At 37.5% G+C, this 18,240-nt stretch overlaps 1 protein-coding gene and 2 non-coding genes across 4 annotated transcripts in view; 2 read left to right on the top strand and 1 right to left on the bottom strand.

Annotated features, from left to right (window-relative positions):
* Window positions 1–18,240, bottom strand: part of LOC124158818 — a 347,990-nt gene that overhangs the window by 67,279 nt on the left and 262,471 nt on the right. For both annotated transcript variants that reach the window (XM_046534159.1, XM_046534160.1), the window contains 2 exons: window positions 16,836–17,008; window positions 6,410–6,631 (listed from right to left, as the gene is read on the bottom strand). In XM_046534159.1, coding sequence (XP_046390115.1) covers window positions 6,410–6,631; window positions 16,836–17,008 — 395 coding nt within the window. The remainder of the gene's footprint in view (window positions 1–6,409; window positions 6,632–16,835; window positions 17,009–18,240) is intronic.
* Trnal-uag lies at window positions 5,003–5,082 on the top strand. The gene has a single exon. It is a non-coding gene; the product is annotated as a tRNA-Leu (tRNA).
* Window positions 17,403–17,482, top strand: Trnal-uag. Its single transcript has one exon. It is a non-coding gene; the product is annotated as a tRNA-Leu (tRNA).

The raw sequence follows: 18,240 nt of genomic DNA, 5'->3' as shown, positions 1-18,240 counted from the left end.
TTTTAATATTCGAAAACGATATAAATAATATTTTTTACACAGTGGTTTATTTCTGAAAACATAGCAACTAAAATGAATTAAATTGATTATGCCAATCAGCCATACATTTAGCAATAAACTTAACTTGAAAGTAAAACGATGGCTTAAAGCAAAATTTTAAAATATTTAACCAAGTATGTAACAAACATTTAGTTTTGTGGAATCTGAAAAATCTTTTTCACTTTTGTTTATATGGTTCCACCACATCTCTCATGAAGCAACGTCCATAGCAGCGTTGAAGTTAAAATAAAATTCTGCAAGATGAAGCGATGGCCATAGTTGTCATCGTTTCTTTATTTCAGAGTTTTTTGTCTACTGACATCTATTTGGTCAGCATGTACGATCTAATGATAAAAGTTGGGGTGATATTTCTTTCAGAAAGACAACTTAATCTGTATATATATATGGCACGAAAGGATCCTGACCTTGGCCTTAGCTTGAGCGAGAGTGAGGAACAGACGTGACCCAACACTAAAGAGATAAGTCACACGATTTTCGCCTGGCCGGACACAAAAAATGACAATGGCTATTACTCTCGTACAGGCATGATTAATTTCGTGGAGAAAAGGGATGGTCTTCGCTAATTTTATCATTAAACTCACTGGAGATAGCGTAGATAACCGATTGAGTTGCTGCTTTAAACGGATTTCCGACTCAGCAAATACTTAAGATGCCGTGTGATGTGATGTGTACACCTGACTGCGTAGGTAGATAAACACCAGTCTGGAGCAAGATGATTACGGTGACGGTTGTACAGAGAGACAGGGCATCAATTAACTCCATAATATGGATATCAAAATTTTAATCTAAACTTCTCAGTCAACGTTTAATCATTCGAAATATTGATCAATCTGTAAATCATGATAGACTCAAACAGCTCGAGGCTTTATAATTATCCATCAACGACAGCAATTAAATGCAGTGATTATGTGCTTAGTGATTTATGTGCCTGATGCATGCAAGTGCCTTTTGATTAGGAATAAAATTGACATGAAAAGAACATTATGAAAAATGACTTCATAAATGTGTGCATAATGATATAAACAAAAGGAGAAGTTTTATGGGGAATAATCCGGAAAAAGCTCTATCAGACATCAATTATGCCAAATTTTAACCTACATTTACGCAATAAGGGATGTCAGCAAACTATCACAAAGAACATAGAGTTTAAGGAGCAAACGACATATATAACTTTAATGCTGAAGAAAAAATACATTTTGCTGTTGCTTTAGTGATGACGCTTCAGGAGAGAACGAAGGTCAGTCGTGTCCCAAAGCGCGGAAAACAATATTGAAGTAGGACGTTTGCTCTCAAGACAAGGAGAATAGATGGATTAATATCGGGATAATAACCTAGTGAAAATTTTGATAGGCGAATGAAAAATATTATTATCAATGAAATTGAGGAAGATAGAATATAAATATTTTAATCTACCGTAACTTGAGAACTAGAACGAAGAGTAGATAAAATATATTTATCAAAATTTAACATCGATTGTTAAATAGCATGTATCTTATTAAAATTGCTAATAATATGAATATAAGAGTCCTGGAATAAACTAAGTTTTAGGCATTTTAGCTTCAACGCAGTTCTGTGGTCTTAAAATGAAATATACCAGTGAACTTAAGTAAATTATAGTTTTATAAATTTTTTGATTGAAAATATTTTGCTAATGCGTTAGGATAAAGGCTAGCCTTATGCCAAATGACATTGTTTAAAAGGGTATTTCTTGGTTAACATAGGAGAAGGGAGCACATAATGCAAAATTAAATATTCAACAAATAAATATTATTGCAAGTAAATAATTTGAAAACATTAAGCAAGTGCTAAAACGACACGCAGTGAAACAAAGCAGAGAGGTTCCATATTGATGGAAGGTTCCATGATCGTGAATTGTGCATTATTTTATCGTAAAAAATAATTGAAAAGACAAATAAATGTTTCAGTTTTTTGTAATTAGAGAATAAATAATGGAATGAAAAGAATACAAATATAAGAATTCTTATATACCATCTTTAATTGTAGACTTATGAGTTTATGTTGAAATGTGCTAATTTCATTCTGAAATAAAACTTCAAGATGACATACAAAGAGTGATCCATGCTGATAGAGCAGATTAATATCTCTTTGAAAATGAACCCACGGAGACAGTAAACCAACCCCCGCTAAGGTGGTGAAATCCGATTCATTATCAAGGAAAAATTAGAGATGATATATTGCTACACTTAGGCAAGATGCAGCAGCTTTCTATTCCGCCCGTGAGAGGAGAGTAGACATTAAAACAGATTGATTATCCAAGGCACTCAAAAGATTGAACTTAGGATGTAAACATCACTAAGAAACATTACTTTCCCTTGGCTGATTAGATAGAAAAAAAATTAACAATGGACTTGTGATTCTAGACTAGGCGTCAGCTTGCCGGCTGATTCGTGGGTTAAAGATACAACTGTCAACGGGATTTGCTCCAATAGATAACGCAAGGAGAACAATAACAATAAGGAAGCAGGATTACGGCAATTTTTTTTATCTCTTTCGGATATAAGACCTAGCACGAGAGTAGCAGTAATAAATCCTCGGAATTAAGGTAGCATCACTCACAATGCGGTTGTTTTTTGGGCGTAAATATCACGTGCATTGCATTTCAAATAAAAATATTATAGCTAACTATCAATGTAACGCGTGATGGAGTGAAAGGCAAAGGAATGACGGAAAATCGAAGAATTTGCTAAAATAGATAGCCCTATGAGTTCATTGTTCAAGGGTCATACAGCAAAATACTTTTATTCCTTAAAAATATTGAATTTATGCAATGAATCTATCCTAGGCACACCAGATTTTATGAAAAAATAGGACACCATTGGAGTGCCCCAGCAGAATTTGAACGAGAGAAGCAAAATCACAATATAAATGCGTAAAGTTGACATAAATGTTGAAACTAACCTCGGTCTTTGCGCAACTCGTAAAAAATATCTTCCATATTCGTATAAAAAATTAAAGCGGCGTCGCATTGGTCTGAATCGGTCTGGTGATAGTGCAACAAAGCATAGATAATCCGCAGACTAGATAACGCGCATGCGGTTAATCAGGAGTTTTATGGGCTATAGATTATCGGGTACATATGTGTGCGGATTCATAATGAATGAATAGATACGCAAGATAAGGTAGGTACCTACTCAGCTTTCTCGGATTTCACAACTAATCCTCAGCTGTGACACAACTTTGTCATCATAACACACTAGTCATGGTACTTACAAATAAAATAATAGGAATTTTTCGTTTTACGTTGTTTCTAGCGTTGTTTTTAAATCTATCAAATGTATAGGAATATTGAAGACATTTTTCTTGCAATTATTTCATTTTTAAGAGTTTTTTTACTGACTGTATTATCCGTAACGTTCAATGGGATTTCAAGTAATGATGTTAAAGTAAATAGCACCAGCACTCGATAAAAACATATATCGATATCATTTGAATAGATATGTCCAATTTTTTTTACAAACAATGGCTCGACTTTATCCCTTCTGAAATAGCAGCTATGTTCAGGATTCGAGCCTTATTTCCTCTATTCAATCATTTCTTCTTCCTAAACGAACAATGTCATGGAGAAAATCAGAACACGATGATATGCTCAATGCAAAAATTGAAAATGACGAATTATAAGGGAAAAATGATGGATACTTTGCGGTAAATTGATCAAGTGAGTGACAAAATAAACACAAATAGCTCCTCCAGTAATTACAGAGAGCTATAGAGCTTGTATGACCCTCGAGAATCAACACTTAGGGCCCCCGCGCACTGGCAACTTTTACAAAGCAACTATTTAGTTGCTTTGAGGAAGTCCTTATGGAACACACGGCAGTTGCGGCAACTAAAAAGTTGCCCGTGCGCGGGGCCACAGTCAATTTCGTGTGTTTCATTTGAACATCCAAAAAGCAACTAAATAGTTGCTTTGTAACAGTTGCCAGTGCGCGGGGGCCCTTAGCCTTGATTTCTGACGGTTCTATTAAAAATTTCCTGGCAAAAATTTGGAGGGAGGATGAAAATGTAAAATAAATTATTAACCTTGACACGCACGTTGCAAGAAATTTTCTTCGAAATAGGTGTTTGTGAGGTATGCGGTTTGCCAATATTTGTAATTATTTTTCAAACAGGTATAGGTTAAACATTAAATTCTTTAAATGACCTATTGATTTAGTTTGCATGATTCTTACAATTAAATCGATCTACGTTTATTACCAAAGAGAGAGTCTGCACTCATTCTACGTGTTCGAAAACCCGGCAGTGGGTCTAATCAAGTGCTTGCGTATTTTATTCGTCTCAATGATAAATAAATATTACTCTCTGTGATTTTTACTCCTCAGTTTCCTGCTCTCGACCTTTCTGAATAAAAATCAATAAATGCTGCTTCTCGCAAAGGAGGCTGATTTTTTAAAGGCTGAATCTTCAATATGTTTCGGTGGCACACATTATGGGATGTAGTCAAATCGAACAATGGATTTTCAGAAGATAGGTGCCCCTGGGTTTAGAGGTCTCCATGTGGAGGATGCGGAGGTATCGCGGGCCGTCTTCACTAGGGAAAACTTGCGGGGGGACTGAATCCCCCCTTCTCCCCATCTGGCTACGTGCCTGATCTCACTAAAGAAATTATCTGCGATATTCTTCTAACCTAAATATTACCCATTAAAAATTATAACCAGGGAGATAATGGTGCCTATGTCTAACATTTGGAAGCCGTCACGGCTCTATATCTACACAATCACCTCACTCGTTGAAGATCAAAAGTGACCTATTTGCTAATTTGAGGATGATTTGTATTTCATCGATAGATAATGACACGTGAAATAGGGTATGTTTATTCGAGATAATAATGTTTAACGTTTCGTATCTATGCATGGGAAGCTGAATGTGATAATAGATTTGTAAACATATTAACGAATGTTATTGAGAGTAATTCATCGGCCGAGGCAGCGTGGCCGAGCGGTCTAAGGCGCTGGTTTTAGGCACCAGTCCGAAAGGGCGTGGGTTCGAATCCCACCGCTGTCATCATTTTGACGGAAAATAAAAGGTGGATGGAAATTACATTTTCAAACGGCATCAAATACAAATTATGTTTTACATAATGCTTTCCTTACTGATTTATATCCTTTCCTTAATGTTTACATGTTCAGTTACACTACGCAAACAGCGAGTTTACATGCGAGTGTAATACAGTTACCGTTGTCCCACCTCCAGCTCCAGGCGTAATTGGTGTACGCATTACTTTACTAATGAAATATCTATTTGCTAGCCAACGAGGTGAATGTTCCATTTTCGTTATTATATTATACATAAAATAACATTTCCCTTTTGATAAAAAATACTGAACATGGTGAATATAGAAGTCTTTAAGGGCCTAACATGCTCCTGTAAATGAGCGTGGTGTTGGAGTAGGTAGTGCGCTAGGACTCTGATGGAAGCAACAGCAACAGTCGAGTAGATTCGGGCGCTATCGCGTGGAAAAGTAGCATCACAAATTCTGATATATGAAGTTTTCAAGTTCAACAAAATGAAATACACATTAATTATGAGCCAGGTTTCAGTTCTCAGTCTAAGTAACACCTGACAATCATGTAATAAGCGAAACCCAAATATCATATCATATCGTTACATGCACACAGGGGCAGATCCAGGATTTTTTTCTGGGAGGGGCACAAGCAAGGCCGTATCCAGGATTTTGTTCTGGGTGGGGCACAAGGATACCTCGTAATACAAAACGAACGCAATGATAATGGGACCGTATTTAAAATCTTGCATGTTTTTTAGGGTCTGGGGGGGGAGCACGTGCCCCCAGCCCCCCCTGGATCCGCCTATGCATGCACACATATTTATATAAGGCTTGCGCGACAATTATCCATGCCTAAACATATCGATATTTTTGAGTTCAATATAAGAATTTTATTGTTGACATGTGTGCACTTACTCTGACAATATATAGTCGGGAGCGGCAAAAATATAGATACAAATTGATACAAATGGCTTCTTTAAATGACTAAATGAAATTGTTTAAGAAAGGAAAAACGAAAAAATAATATAAAATTTATGAAAGTAATTATTTTGTTATAAATGTTGTCTAATAAATTTTCTCAATTTATTCCATGAGTTTCTACTATCACAAACAGCATACTACCCACAGAACAGAAACAAATGCGATGCGCTCCTTAAGAAATGTAATTCAAACCGGCTGGTTGTGGTGAACATAGTTAACCGGCACAGCTGCAACGCGCCAGCGGAGAGTCAATTAAAATGGCCAGAGAAGGAGCGTGACGCCCAGAATTAGCTTTACCCCCAGTGGAATTTGTGCCCGTTGAAGTTAACAATAACATTCGCTCACCTCGTCTGTGATGTCACCGAGGTGGATGACGTCCTCTGTCTCGCACACCTCCTCCCGCTCCTCCCGGCTCTTCACCTTTCGCTCCCGCACCTCCCGCACCACCGTGCCGCCCGCTCCGTCTTCCGCCGCACTTGACACCAGCGACTTGACCGCGCCCGCCGCGATCGCGTCAGCGCCCTCCAGCGGCGGCAGAGGGTCGTCGTCAGGTCCAACGGCGCGGTGCTGCCGAGAGAAAGCAATGTTTCACGTAAAGAGGAATAAAAGTACTTCATATTGCAATCGATCCCAAATGCTGTTATACATGGTGCATCTATTTACATCATCTTCATCCGTATCCGTGCGCGGGATATGCGTTGAAGTTCTGGGAGGATTCGAATACGTAGTAATTATAATTTTTTCATCCTACAAAAGATGCATTCTTAAACCTCTTATTGCCATCTCCTTAGAATAGCACAGGAGAGAAATGCCAAGGGTATGCTTATTAAATGTAATATCTTCGAGAAAAAACTTTCTGTCATATCATTTTTTGGAATATCAATATGCTATTATTTATTTCATTCTTATTGTATTAATTTTTGCTGTACAATTTATCCTAAATTTTTATTTAAGTGTTTATTGGCTGAATAATTATTAATTTTAACTATTAACTGCCTCAAAGCCGATTTTTGGCTCGTGGCACTTTTCAATCTAGAAACAAAAACAGATATATCGGCCCGCGGCTTGAAGAGGGTTAAAATCAACACAATCGATACAGCTGACTCAAAATCTATAGTCTATACTTTAAGTTAAGTAATATTATCGTTTTTCTCTTGGTATAAAATAATGTCTTTCAATTATGTGAAATCTAAACAAAATTATGAAAGGATTCCTCTTTGGATAATTTCATCTATTACATGAGAAATATCTATTTTTGAGAGAATCCAAGAGAATCCACAAAACATTCCCGGGGTCTATACAGAGAAAATACATTTTTTCAGAGAGAGCATACAACTAGGTTGACTGAAATTCCATTTTGTATGATAATTAGTGCCTTTGCTGAGGCAATCACGGATTATCAAATAGCCCGACAATTTTTAATGGCTAGACTGTGCTTCCCAGAAAAAAAGAAATAAAGGAGTTCGAAGACTGAATTCTTGCGCAGACGACATCAAAAGCAAACCGTCTGCTATAAAATACACTGAAACTTGGGTAATCCCGTGAAAATATACAGTAAATGCACTGACAGTTTGAGGGGGTATAATTTTCACTTCTTATCTCCACAAGCTGGAACATACACCGAAAAGCCTCAAGTCTGACAATAAATCTGAGCTCAATAAAAGTTCTAACGCATGCGAAGGGAATTCTAAAACGGCCGACTGTCATTTATTGGTTTTTTTTTCGTGCCGCGGTTGCGTAAGTGTGGGGATAATTTACCACAAAAACTAGAGAGATTAGCAGCCAAAAGAGATGAAGCCGACAAAGTAATCAAAGAATTAAATTCTATAGCCGCTTCTAAAAGCGAGAAATGCTGTGAACATTCTCGCTTTCCTGAACATACATTCTAAACTGACATTATTACAAAGGAAACTCGTATTCGCCAATAATATTATGTTTTCAATTTCTTAAGAAAAATGTAGCATCAAAGTTTTCAAAGGATGAAGTTATGGCAAAGAATCCCCTGAATGTGTGTGCGGCAAAGCTAAGACTGAAAAATTGTAAAAGGCCTCCTAGTACTATTTAATTTTCATTTGTTTGCCCAGAGTAGAACACAGACTCCAAAGAAACACGTCATGTATTTTTTCCGCATAACGACCCCTGACTAAGACTGCAGTAGCGAAATAAATTCACTAAAACACGCGTTTTGAACAACTGAGGACGAACTGTCGTTGGGAGCAAATTAATTTCGCAAACATTTATGCAAATAACATATTAAATTCGAATCTTAGAGTGAAATTGATGCGTCTCAAAATTGAAATGCTATTTTTCCGTCTTTTCGGTTTATTGTAAACCATCACCAGGGCTTGAAATTAAAATGAACCTATAATTTTGATGCACAAATCAAATAAGGGTTACGACATTGTTTTTTACAATAACAAAAAAACATTAAGTTATAAATTAACGAATAAGAAGAGATTAGAATGTTGACATACCTTTTGCAATTTTTGTTGATGGTAACTAAGCTAATTCAATACTTGGTTACTGGTCAATTTTGATTGATTAAATAATAATGATTTTTTCTTAATTTTTCTGAATGATCTTTTATGGCAAATATTTTTCGTTTAGGAAAATTATACCATTTATTTAAATAATCTTTTTGTTACATTATTTTCAGTGTCTAAAATTCTGCTACTATCGTAGTCTATTGTTTTGCATGGCTATTGTTTAAGCTGTGGTTTGAAAGGGCACATAGTTGTATTTCATGTCGGCAAAACTTGAATTTCAATTTTGAGACCTATATTTTAAGATTCCATTTCAATATTAAATGTAGAGGTCAAGAAAAGGACAATAACTCATTTTTTTGAAAAAGATACAACTATAGCAGAAAACATTGATGGTAATACACGGTATTTTACATGCATTTCTCCAACTGGCATTACAATTAATCTCGAAGCTGATGATACAAGGCATTACTACACTGCAACATTTGATAACCCAAATTTTTGAATTTATCTTATATCGCATGCATGTAAACATGGTGTTATCAAACTTCATGCGTGCTGCCGAGGCACAATAAAAACACGCCGAAATAAAAACACGCAAAAATGCTCAACGCATCCTTACGTTCTAATTGTAAGAGAGAAGCGATAGGTTCGTGTCCCTAGAGAATGTGAAGATAAGAGTGTTGAGTAGGCCTTTCGAATAGTCATGTCACGAATGGACGCTTGAGGAGGGATAGATTAAGGGAGTAGAGGAATTAAGGCTGAGAGTTGTTTCCGATTTTTGCATGTAGAGTTCGCCCTTCTTTCTAACTTATTCGGTGACAATTCTAGCAAAAAAAGAGGAAGGAGAGGATAGTGTTTGGTCCAGAGTCTTCTGGCCCTAATTGTCAAAATTCATAGAGCTCATTAATAAATTAATATGCTGTTATCATGTATGTTAAGAAACATGGGGGAAATTTGGCTGCGATTGATTCCGTCGATTTTTTTTATTTTCGCGAGCGACGAAAATCCACTATTGATACTATAAATAAAAAGATTTGGAAAACAATCAACAACTTCAAAAGAAGGGGATAGGCAAAGAGAGAATTTGCTCCGATGCTCATCTTAGGTTTGACTCCTTTGAACATTATAGGAGTTATTGCTTCTCGTAAAGTGTCATCTCGCTTAATTCGTTAATTTGTTATCGTTAGTTACCAATTGGCTCGGTAGTGACCATCGGCGTGGACGCCACACACCGCGGATAATCCAGACGCCAACGCCATCAAAGATTTACTTTCAGCGCTCAAAAACTACTTCAGGCGCACAGAAAGCGTTATACCGATGCTAAACGAATTAGGCTGGGAGCCGCAAAAGACTCGGAGGCTACACTCTAGGCTTACAATTAGATTTATAGAGATATTGAGAATGGATATCTTTAAAAGCGACACGTAGGACATCACATGATAATTCCACTATATTTCCAGATCCGACAGAAACGATTAATTAAGAGAGATATTTTGCCGTAAGGATAGGTATGGGAATCCGTTCCCCCCCACACGATAAAAGTCTTTAATGCTAGGCGTAATCTCGTCATAGAATTTCCTTCCCATTTGTAAACGGCTGGTGTCCAAACACACCGCGCCACACACATATTGAGGCGGCTTGCGGTGTAGAATGTAGATCTAATAGAAGGGAATTGGATTGGTGTGGTGGCTAATGTGTTGACTTCCCACCCCGTGAGCTCAGGTTCAAATCCCGTCGGTGGCAGAGAATATTCAGTGACTGCCCGATCCCTGCTTGAAAGATGAGTGGAGGACATTTCAAGCGCACCACTCCGTCCGTCGGATGGGACATTAAGACGTGGTCCCATTGGCGCCTTTCGTTAGGAATAGGCTAATGCCGACGCCGGATTTCACTCCACCCTTCCTTACCTATCCTTCACTCATGGCGCAAATGACCTCAGCTGACAGTCGCCCCCTCCGAAAACCATACCATACCTTCTATGGGAAATTCGTATGAAAATCGGGTGTCAGTGGAAAATTCTAGGATGAAGAAAACTAAGAAGAAGAAAGTTAAGTGCGCCGACTGGAAGGACAAGAAAAGGAGGAGAGAAGTAAACTTCTGATTAGCGGAAACGATAGTCACTGACCTACTTGTTTCCCACGAGCGTCAACTAGATAGGTTGGCGACTGCGACCAGTGAGGGGTGGAGGGGATGGATGAAAGGTTTAGCTCGTTAGTGGCGACCCCTATCTCACCCAAACACCGCCTTGGTTAATGCAAGAGGCGTGTTTTGCCCGCCGATGCTGATAGCCAAGTCTCATCGCCGAGAGCAGGGCTTTTTTTCCGTCCCTTACAGCACAAGGAAACGATGCACGGCCGTCAATCCAACCCTTCCGATTGCCGGCGGCCGCTGATTCCGCGTCCGCGAGCCTGACCGACGACGCGACGAGAATTCTTCGAAGAAGTCGAGCACGATGCACGGAATGCAATTAAGAGTGTCACGCGTAATCACTCTCGGGCTCGCATCGGTGGAATGTCAAATGAGGAGTGCGCTCCGACACGATGCCTGCCTCGAGTGCACCAAAAAAAAACTCCCCTCAATTAAACGGGTAACCGTTTGGATAATTCATCGTATCTTAGTAGCGAGGATTGCGTCTAGTCTGGCGGAGCGTCGAGGGAAATACATGTGATTAAAAAGTGAAATTGTCTATCCTGAATTGATTCATGAAGGCGACTGTATTGTTTTTATCATCTGACATGTGGAATATGTATGGCTTTAAAAAGTAATGAAACTGCTATTTAACCAAATTTATACAAGAAATTATGGAATTCATGCATTAAAATTAACAATATGTCATGCTCAATCGATTTCATCTGTATTTGATCGGTGGAACGCTTAAATGTGACTAAAATAATGGGCTCAACACATATATTTTGCAGATTTGTGAATTGCATCGTTATCGCAGAGAAAAAAGAGCACTTCAGGTAGGCGCATGACCAAAGAATCATATGGAACACTACTTGAAAACATTGAATTTCTTCATCATTTCCGATTTCATTTAATGCCTAAGCAGGAAATTATTGGCCTCTTCTTTTTGAGGATCGCTTGAAGATCATAGAATGAGGTTGAAGCATCTCGGGTTGATATTGACTCTTGAATTCAATTTATACTACTGGAAGTGGTAGATGCATGACTGTTTAATGGAGGAAAAAATAATATAGCCCATTAAAAAATAAATGTAAAGTTCTCGTGACTGGCAAGAAAAATGGGGGGACACTCGGTTGCGATTGATTCCTTAGATTCCTTTAAGCATCGAAAATTCAATACCTGTGCAATCAATAGGAAAATATGGGTACAAAAATCTTGAATTCGAACATAGGTTAGCAACTTTCATCGGGCATATAACCCGAGAATTAGCGTTTGAGCAAACGAGGAACATCTGCTGTAACCACTATCTAACGAAAATATAAATGAAAAATAAGAATTAATTCCCAAGTAAACCGAGATAACTTCAAGAACCGCGAATCTAAAACCTTGAAGATGCAAACTAGAAGTCCTACTCGGCTTCGTATGCTTTCAGCAACGAGGATAATTTATGCAGCGATTGAAACCCTTTCTCTTGGGCCACGCTTGACGTTTCATTCAAGTGAGCGCAAAATATGTTTTGAGGATTATATATTGCTGTCTAATTAAGCGGTTTAGACGACACGAGAGCGGATTGCCGTGAGCAAAAATGGTCGCATATCATTTGCTTGACTGATTTATCTACGCCGTACCAGGGCAACGCCCACTCTGCGATGACGCATCCGAGCAATAATAGCAGCGAACAATCGTCAATGGTGATGGGAATGCCGAGAATTAAAAATAGCCGGGAGGTGATGATGTGATGGCAACCATAAAACATCGCTAACACGACACGAGTCCCGAAAATTCATGAGAATATAAAAAGAGAGCGAAATACTGAGAGAAATATTAGATTTACATTTAAATTGTGTATTAAAAAATCTTGCTTTTGATTTAATTCAAGTATGGTTGAAGTTGGACGTAAATTTAGAAAGCGAGGATGAAACCATCGAAGGATGCTTGAGCAAAATCATATAAGACTTCGCATGTCTCATTTTTAAATTTAAGTCCAATCTCATTCAAGGAAAATAAATTACTTCAGTTCCGCATAAACTTGAAATATGCTTTGGCGCTGTTCTTCGCATAAGACTGATTTATCATGCACAGCAGATATCGAGGTAAAAAACAAAATAAACTTGTGAAATGAAAAAATAAAACAGAGACAGTTGTTCCAGCCTTAATTTGATGAAATTCTTGCGTAAGTAAATTAAAAGTTGATGAGGAGATATTTTTAGAGAAAATTTTTATATTTTCATGAGAATGACGAATTCATCACTTCCCTGGTAAACCCCCTTTATTCAAGCAATTTTTTTTAATTAATGAAAACCTGTTTCCAGGTAAAATTCAGTTTCGACCGGTTCCAAATTATTGGACCATTCTAAGTCATAGGCGGAATTCACAGCGCAATAGAGGTGGAAGTGGGTGTGGAATGGAAGTAGAATAGAGTGGAGGTGATCAAACCCATCAATTTTCCACTTTTTGTGCTTGTATACTTATGAGAATCCATCTTGAGTTGTGCGTAACACCTGTGCCAGAGGATGACCTATTAAGCCGAAGCAAAGTCACAAATGGAAGACAAGATTTCTCGGGTTTTGCACCGGGTCAGGGGCCGTATTCTGTAACTCCAAACCGATCGGTGCGGCACCGATTCGTCGGGTGCGACGTCACACCGACTCCCGGTAAGAAATCGTGCGATTCTGTACGAACCCGATCGGTGCGGCACCGACGAGAGGACGGGAGATCGTCGGTAGCCGTACCGACAGCAAAAAGGTGTCGGTACGGCCACCGACTAGTGGGTTTCATGAACTCCCCGGTGCGCATTGTACGTTTTATTTTGTTTTTACCTCATCACCGAGTAAATAATGAGGTTTTCTGCAATGTTATCTTTTTCTGCCCCTTCGAATACGCCTCTATAATTCACTGTGTCATCATCTATATTAATTACCTTGACAGAAATATAAGATAATGGTTAATAAACATGAGGTTTGCTAACATATAATGACTCTCTCATTTATGTTATCACTTAAGTGAAATTTCACTCGCTTGTAATAAGCTTTATTTCTCTCTATCATCATTTATTTGCTCCTTTGACATAAAAAAGATATTTTTGATTAAATATGAGTTTTGCCGTAATGTTATCACTTTATCTCACTCTGAATAGGCGACTGTTATTGCACTCAATCATCAATTTGGCGTTTCTCTCGGCATAGAAATAAGATCTTTTTATTTGAAAATGAAGTTTGCCACAACGATATCAGTTTCTTTCATTTGTAACAGGCAACTATATTTCATTTCATCGTCAGCCATTGATTCCCTTGACGATAAAAGAAGATATTTGTTAATAAGTATGAGGTTTACCGCAATATTGTAATTTTCTCTCACTTGGAATGCGCAATTTATGCATATGTATTTCACCCAATCACAATTTATTTACTTCCTCGTCATTACACTTCTTTTAATTACACCCAGCTCCATATTTTTAAAGCAATTTCCTAACTTGTTCCTCTAATATGACATTTACATTTGAATCCTACGTTCACGTTCCATGGTATGTTATTTTCGGCTGCTACGGTGCCAATGGCATTACCTTCCGTTGATAACATTTAGACGGAACTTACTTAATGACAACTATATTACTAAATCATGAATAAATAGCATTATACGGAACCAATATTTAAAAAAAGAAACTACGACCTCAAGGATAGTTTCAATAATTCATTCCAGCAACAACAATCTCCATCACATACCAACTTTATTGTGATGTTGTAATATTGTTTCCTTCGATTCTGTAGGTACAGCATTACTACCACACATTATATAAGCATTGTTAACAACTTATCCAATATCGATTATCTTAATCTAGCAATAAGTCGTATTTTCAGCAAATAAAAAGATTGAGAATGACGACAACAAACTTTGCCAATGAGTCTTCACTTGTTTTTACCCTTCTCATTGGTGGAGACACGTTAGATGACTTCCAACTTCGGATATATTCGGATTTTCCCTGTTTGGGAAGGAGAGGGAACCGTACCGACTGGTTTGATACCGACGACCATACTGAATCGCTGAATTAGCCGTCGTCGGTATGGAAACCGTCGTCGGTACGGAATGATGTGCCGTCGGTGGGCTGGGAAGGGAAATCGACCGGTGCGGTACCGACGAAATACTGAATACGGCCCCAGGTCCTCCATGTCTCCTTCCAATGTTTCGATAAGCAACTCGCCCATCATCTTCAGGGATTTTTCGATGGGGGAGCGACGCTTGAAAGTATCTCACAGGAGTATTGGAAATAAAACATGCCTCAGGGTGGGTATAAATAAACACTTAATTCGACAGTAAAAAATATAAATAAAAAATGTCAATCAAAAGCCGGAACTTATTGCGGGGGGGAGAAATTACTATAATTTACAATGGGACGAAGCCCATCCATCTCAAGTAAGGAGAGGCACAGGAATCTTTCATTAATTCATACATGTTACACAAATTCCACGAAGATTCGCCAGACTTCGAATTCTTTTTTATTTCAATATGTAATGCAAAGTATATGACTTCAGTGCTCACAGTATTGTTTCATTACCTCAATGCTTTTAAATAATATAATTAAAAAAATACAAAATAAGTCATTCCCTAAGTTATTTGAAAATGCATATAACAATAGGGAAGATATAAAAAAAATTAAACAGTTTAAGTTTCAGGGAAAATAGGAATTGGTGAGGTGTTTGTTGGAGAAATTAACTTCAAAAGTAATCGTAATGTCTACTTCTTGTAATCAATTACTTCCTAAAAAATAAATTGGTGCTCATAATCGATTACATGTTGGATGAAGTAATTTCATTCGAGCCCTAGTACAGTTTCCTGGATATAGACAGTTACTTATACCACTTATTTTATAAGAGCGCGACCCGGGTTTCAATGAGTAATCATCATCATCAGGCGCTAATTATAATTTGTTTATCTTGTTGTTACCTAGTTACTTGATGAATTTTAAAACGGACGCCAGAATAGGTGAAAAGGATGGGTAGAGTTATTAATTTATAAGGGTACTATCTTGATTTTCAATAATTTTTAAAATTTCTAACTGTTCCCTAGAATCCAGTTCTCGGCGGTCATTGCAAAAATTTAAAATATTCATTTTAAAATCGCTTCTGTGGCAGTTACATATTAAGTGCTTAGCAAAATTACTCTTTTCATCTTTATTATGTTTGTAAGCACTTAAATGTTCTTTTCTCCTGATTTCAAAACTTCTTCCTGTCTGTCCCACGTATACACCATTGCAATCGCTGCATTTCAAAGAATATACTCCACATCTATCCAATCGGTCTATATGGTCCTTGCATTTAACGATCAGTCTCCTTAAGGTGGAATAAGGTTTAAAAGCCAAGCGGAATTTGTCGTTGGGTAAATGATAAGCCATTTTCAGAGAAAGTGCATCGAGGTACGTCACTGTGCACCACTGCTTCTTTTTATCCTAAATATAGATAAATATTTTTAGATAAACAAATTATAATTAGCGCCTGATGATGATGATTACTCATTGAAACCCGGGTCGCGCTCTTATAAAATAAGTGGTATAAGTAACTGTCTATATCCAGGAAATAATGGAATACCACAAAGTTAACCAAGAGTTAGTGAATTTTGCCCTAGTACAGTGTCGGACCAATATTGTTCTGTGTTATTTCCGTCGTCCGTCCACTTGGTACCCTATTCAGTTATCATCAATTCGATTCAAATATTATAAGAATGTAAAATAAAAATAAATTTTTATAAAACACGTTTTTAACACGAACTAATAAGAAAAGAAGTAAATTTCTGTCCAATAAATTTTTCAATTAACTTCGATGCAAACAAATTTGCTGTTATGACCCTGTCACTAACGTTCATTTAAATGATCGCAACGCCACCATCGGATTTTCGTGGCCATTTTCTGAATTAGTCTCCCTATTACATTTTCAATTATGAATAACAGTGGAGATACAGTTAAAATAATGGTAAAATTGTTAGGATATTGCGTTGTCATCTGGTTCTGGGTTGTCCTGAAAATTTCAGCTTGATAGCTAACCGGAAAATGGGTTAAAATTGAGTTGCAAGATATGGGACAAAATGGCAAACAACATAACGAGTTTATAAAAGCGTTAGAAAATGTATTGGATGCAATTTGTGTAGACGGTGTCTCCATGTCTCACCTCTGTGTGCTGCTGCTCCTCGGAGCGGGTGTCCTCGGTGGTGTTTGTGGTGACGATGGGGCCTGAGTCGCCGACCACGCGTCCCTCCTCGTCCAACTCCACCTGCCGCTTCACGCGCGTCTCCGTCTGACGGGTCGTCGTCAGCTCAACCCTCTTGCGAGTGACCCATTCCTCTGGAAAATATAAAGAATACAATGATTTAAGATTTGAAATGAAGAAGAATTTTTTTGAGCTATCGCAGGTGACATTTTGGTACATTACGATATGGGGACGCATCACTTTTTGCTTGACCGGCCAGTTTTCGCTACATGTTACTTGTCAAAAATAGAATACTTTTCCAATGATAATATCATCATGATATTAACTAACATAAGTATAGTAGTCATACAACTAAGAGATTGGCATATATAAACTCAGAAAAACCGCTATATTTACTACACAAGAGTTCATATTCTTTAACTCTAACGAATCCCAGCACAATACTATGATATTGAGGTGAGTGCTTTTGTTTCCACCCGGATACACATAATCCTGTTGGTTTTCTCAATTATCACCCATCAGTTAAAAGGCAGCGTGGCCGAGCGGTCTAAGGCGCTGGTTTTAGGCACCAGTCCGAAAGGGCGTGGGTTCGAATCCCACCGCTGTCATAATTTTGATGGAAAACGATTACAAGGTCGGCGTTAATTACATTTTCAAACGGCAGCAATTACAAAGAATGTATATTTATTACATTTTAAATATTGCGTTACTTAATTATATATGTGCAGATATTTCATTACATTACATTACGCAAACATCCCGTATTATGTGAGTTTTCTTCATTTATTGTTAACCTACCTTCACCTTCAGGACGGATTCGGTCCACGAATTACTTTACTGTTGAAATTTCTATTGACTAGCCAACGAATGTCTCTTTTCATGTGCACATTTCTATTGGCTAGTCTGTGAATGTCTATTTCCATGTAAACATACTGAATATGAAAGCTATTAAGGGCTTATGAACTAATATGCTCCTACAAGCGAGCATGGTGAGTATAACTTAGTTACAGCGACATGACCCTGATTGAAGCAAAGGCCTTGTACATACAAAAGTGGTGGTAAAATATTCATTATAATTTTGATGGCTAATGTCTAGAAGGTGGAAAAATTACATAATCAAAACGCAGTATTTAAACAGCCAATGTTTATTTTTCTTACATTTTAAACATTGCGTTGATTGCGTTACAAATTGATAATAAAGTATGAATGATATAAAATATAGATGAAATTTAATATCTTATCCAGGAGAGTAACATGAAATTTGTATGAAACGAAAAATGTAATTTCACAATTCGCAACGGGCTTGTTTCGAAACTTTTTATTCTCACCGCGTAGCAAAACGAAGTAAATTAAATTTACCAAAGAA

This window comes from Ischnura elegans, chromosome 5, assembly GCF_921293095.1.
Source record: "Ischnura elegans chromosome 5, ioIscEleg1.1, whole genome shotgun sequence".
Taxonomy (NCBI): domain Eukaryota; kingdom Metazoa; phylum Arthropoda; class Insecta; order Odonata; family Coenagrionidae; genus Ischnura; species Ischnura elegans.
The sequence above is the reverse complement of the archived record's forward strand: the minus strand, read 5'-3'. Positions and strand labels throughout refer to the sequence as shown.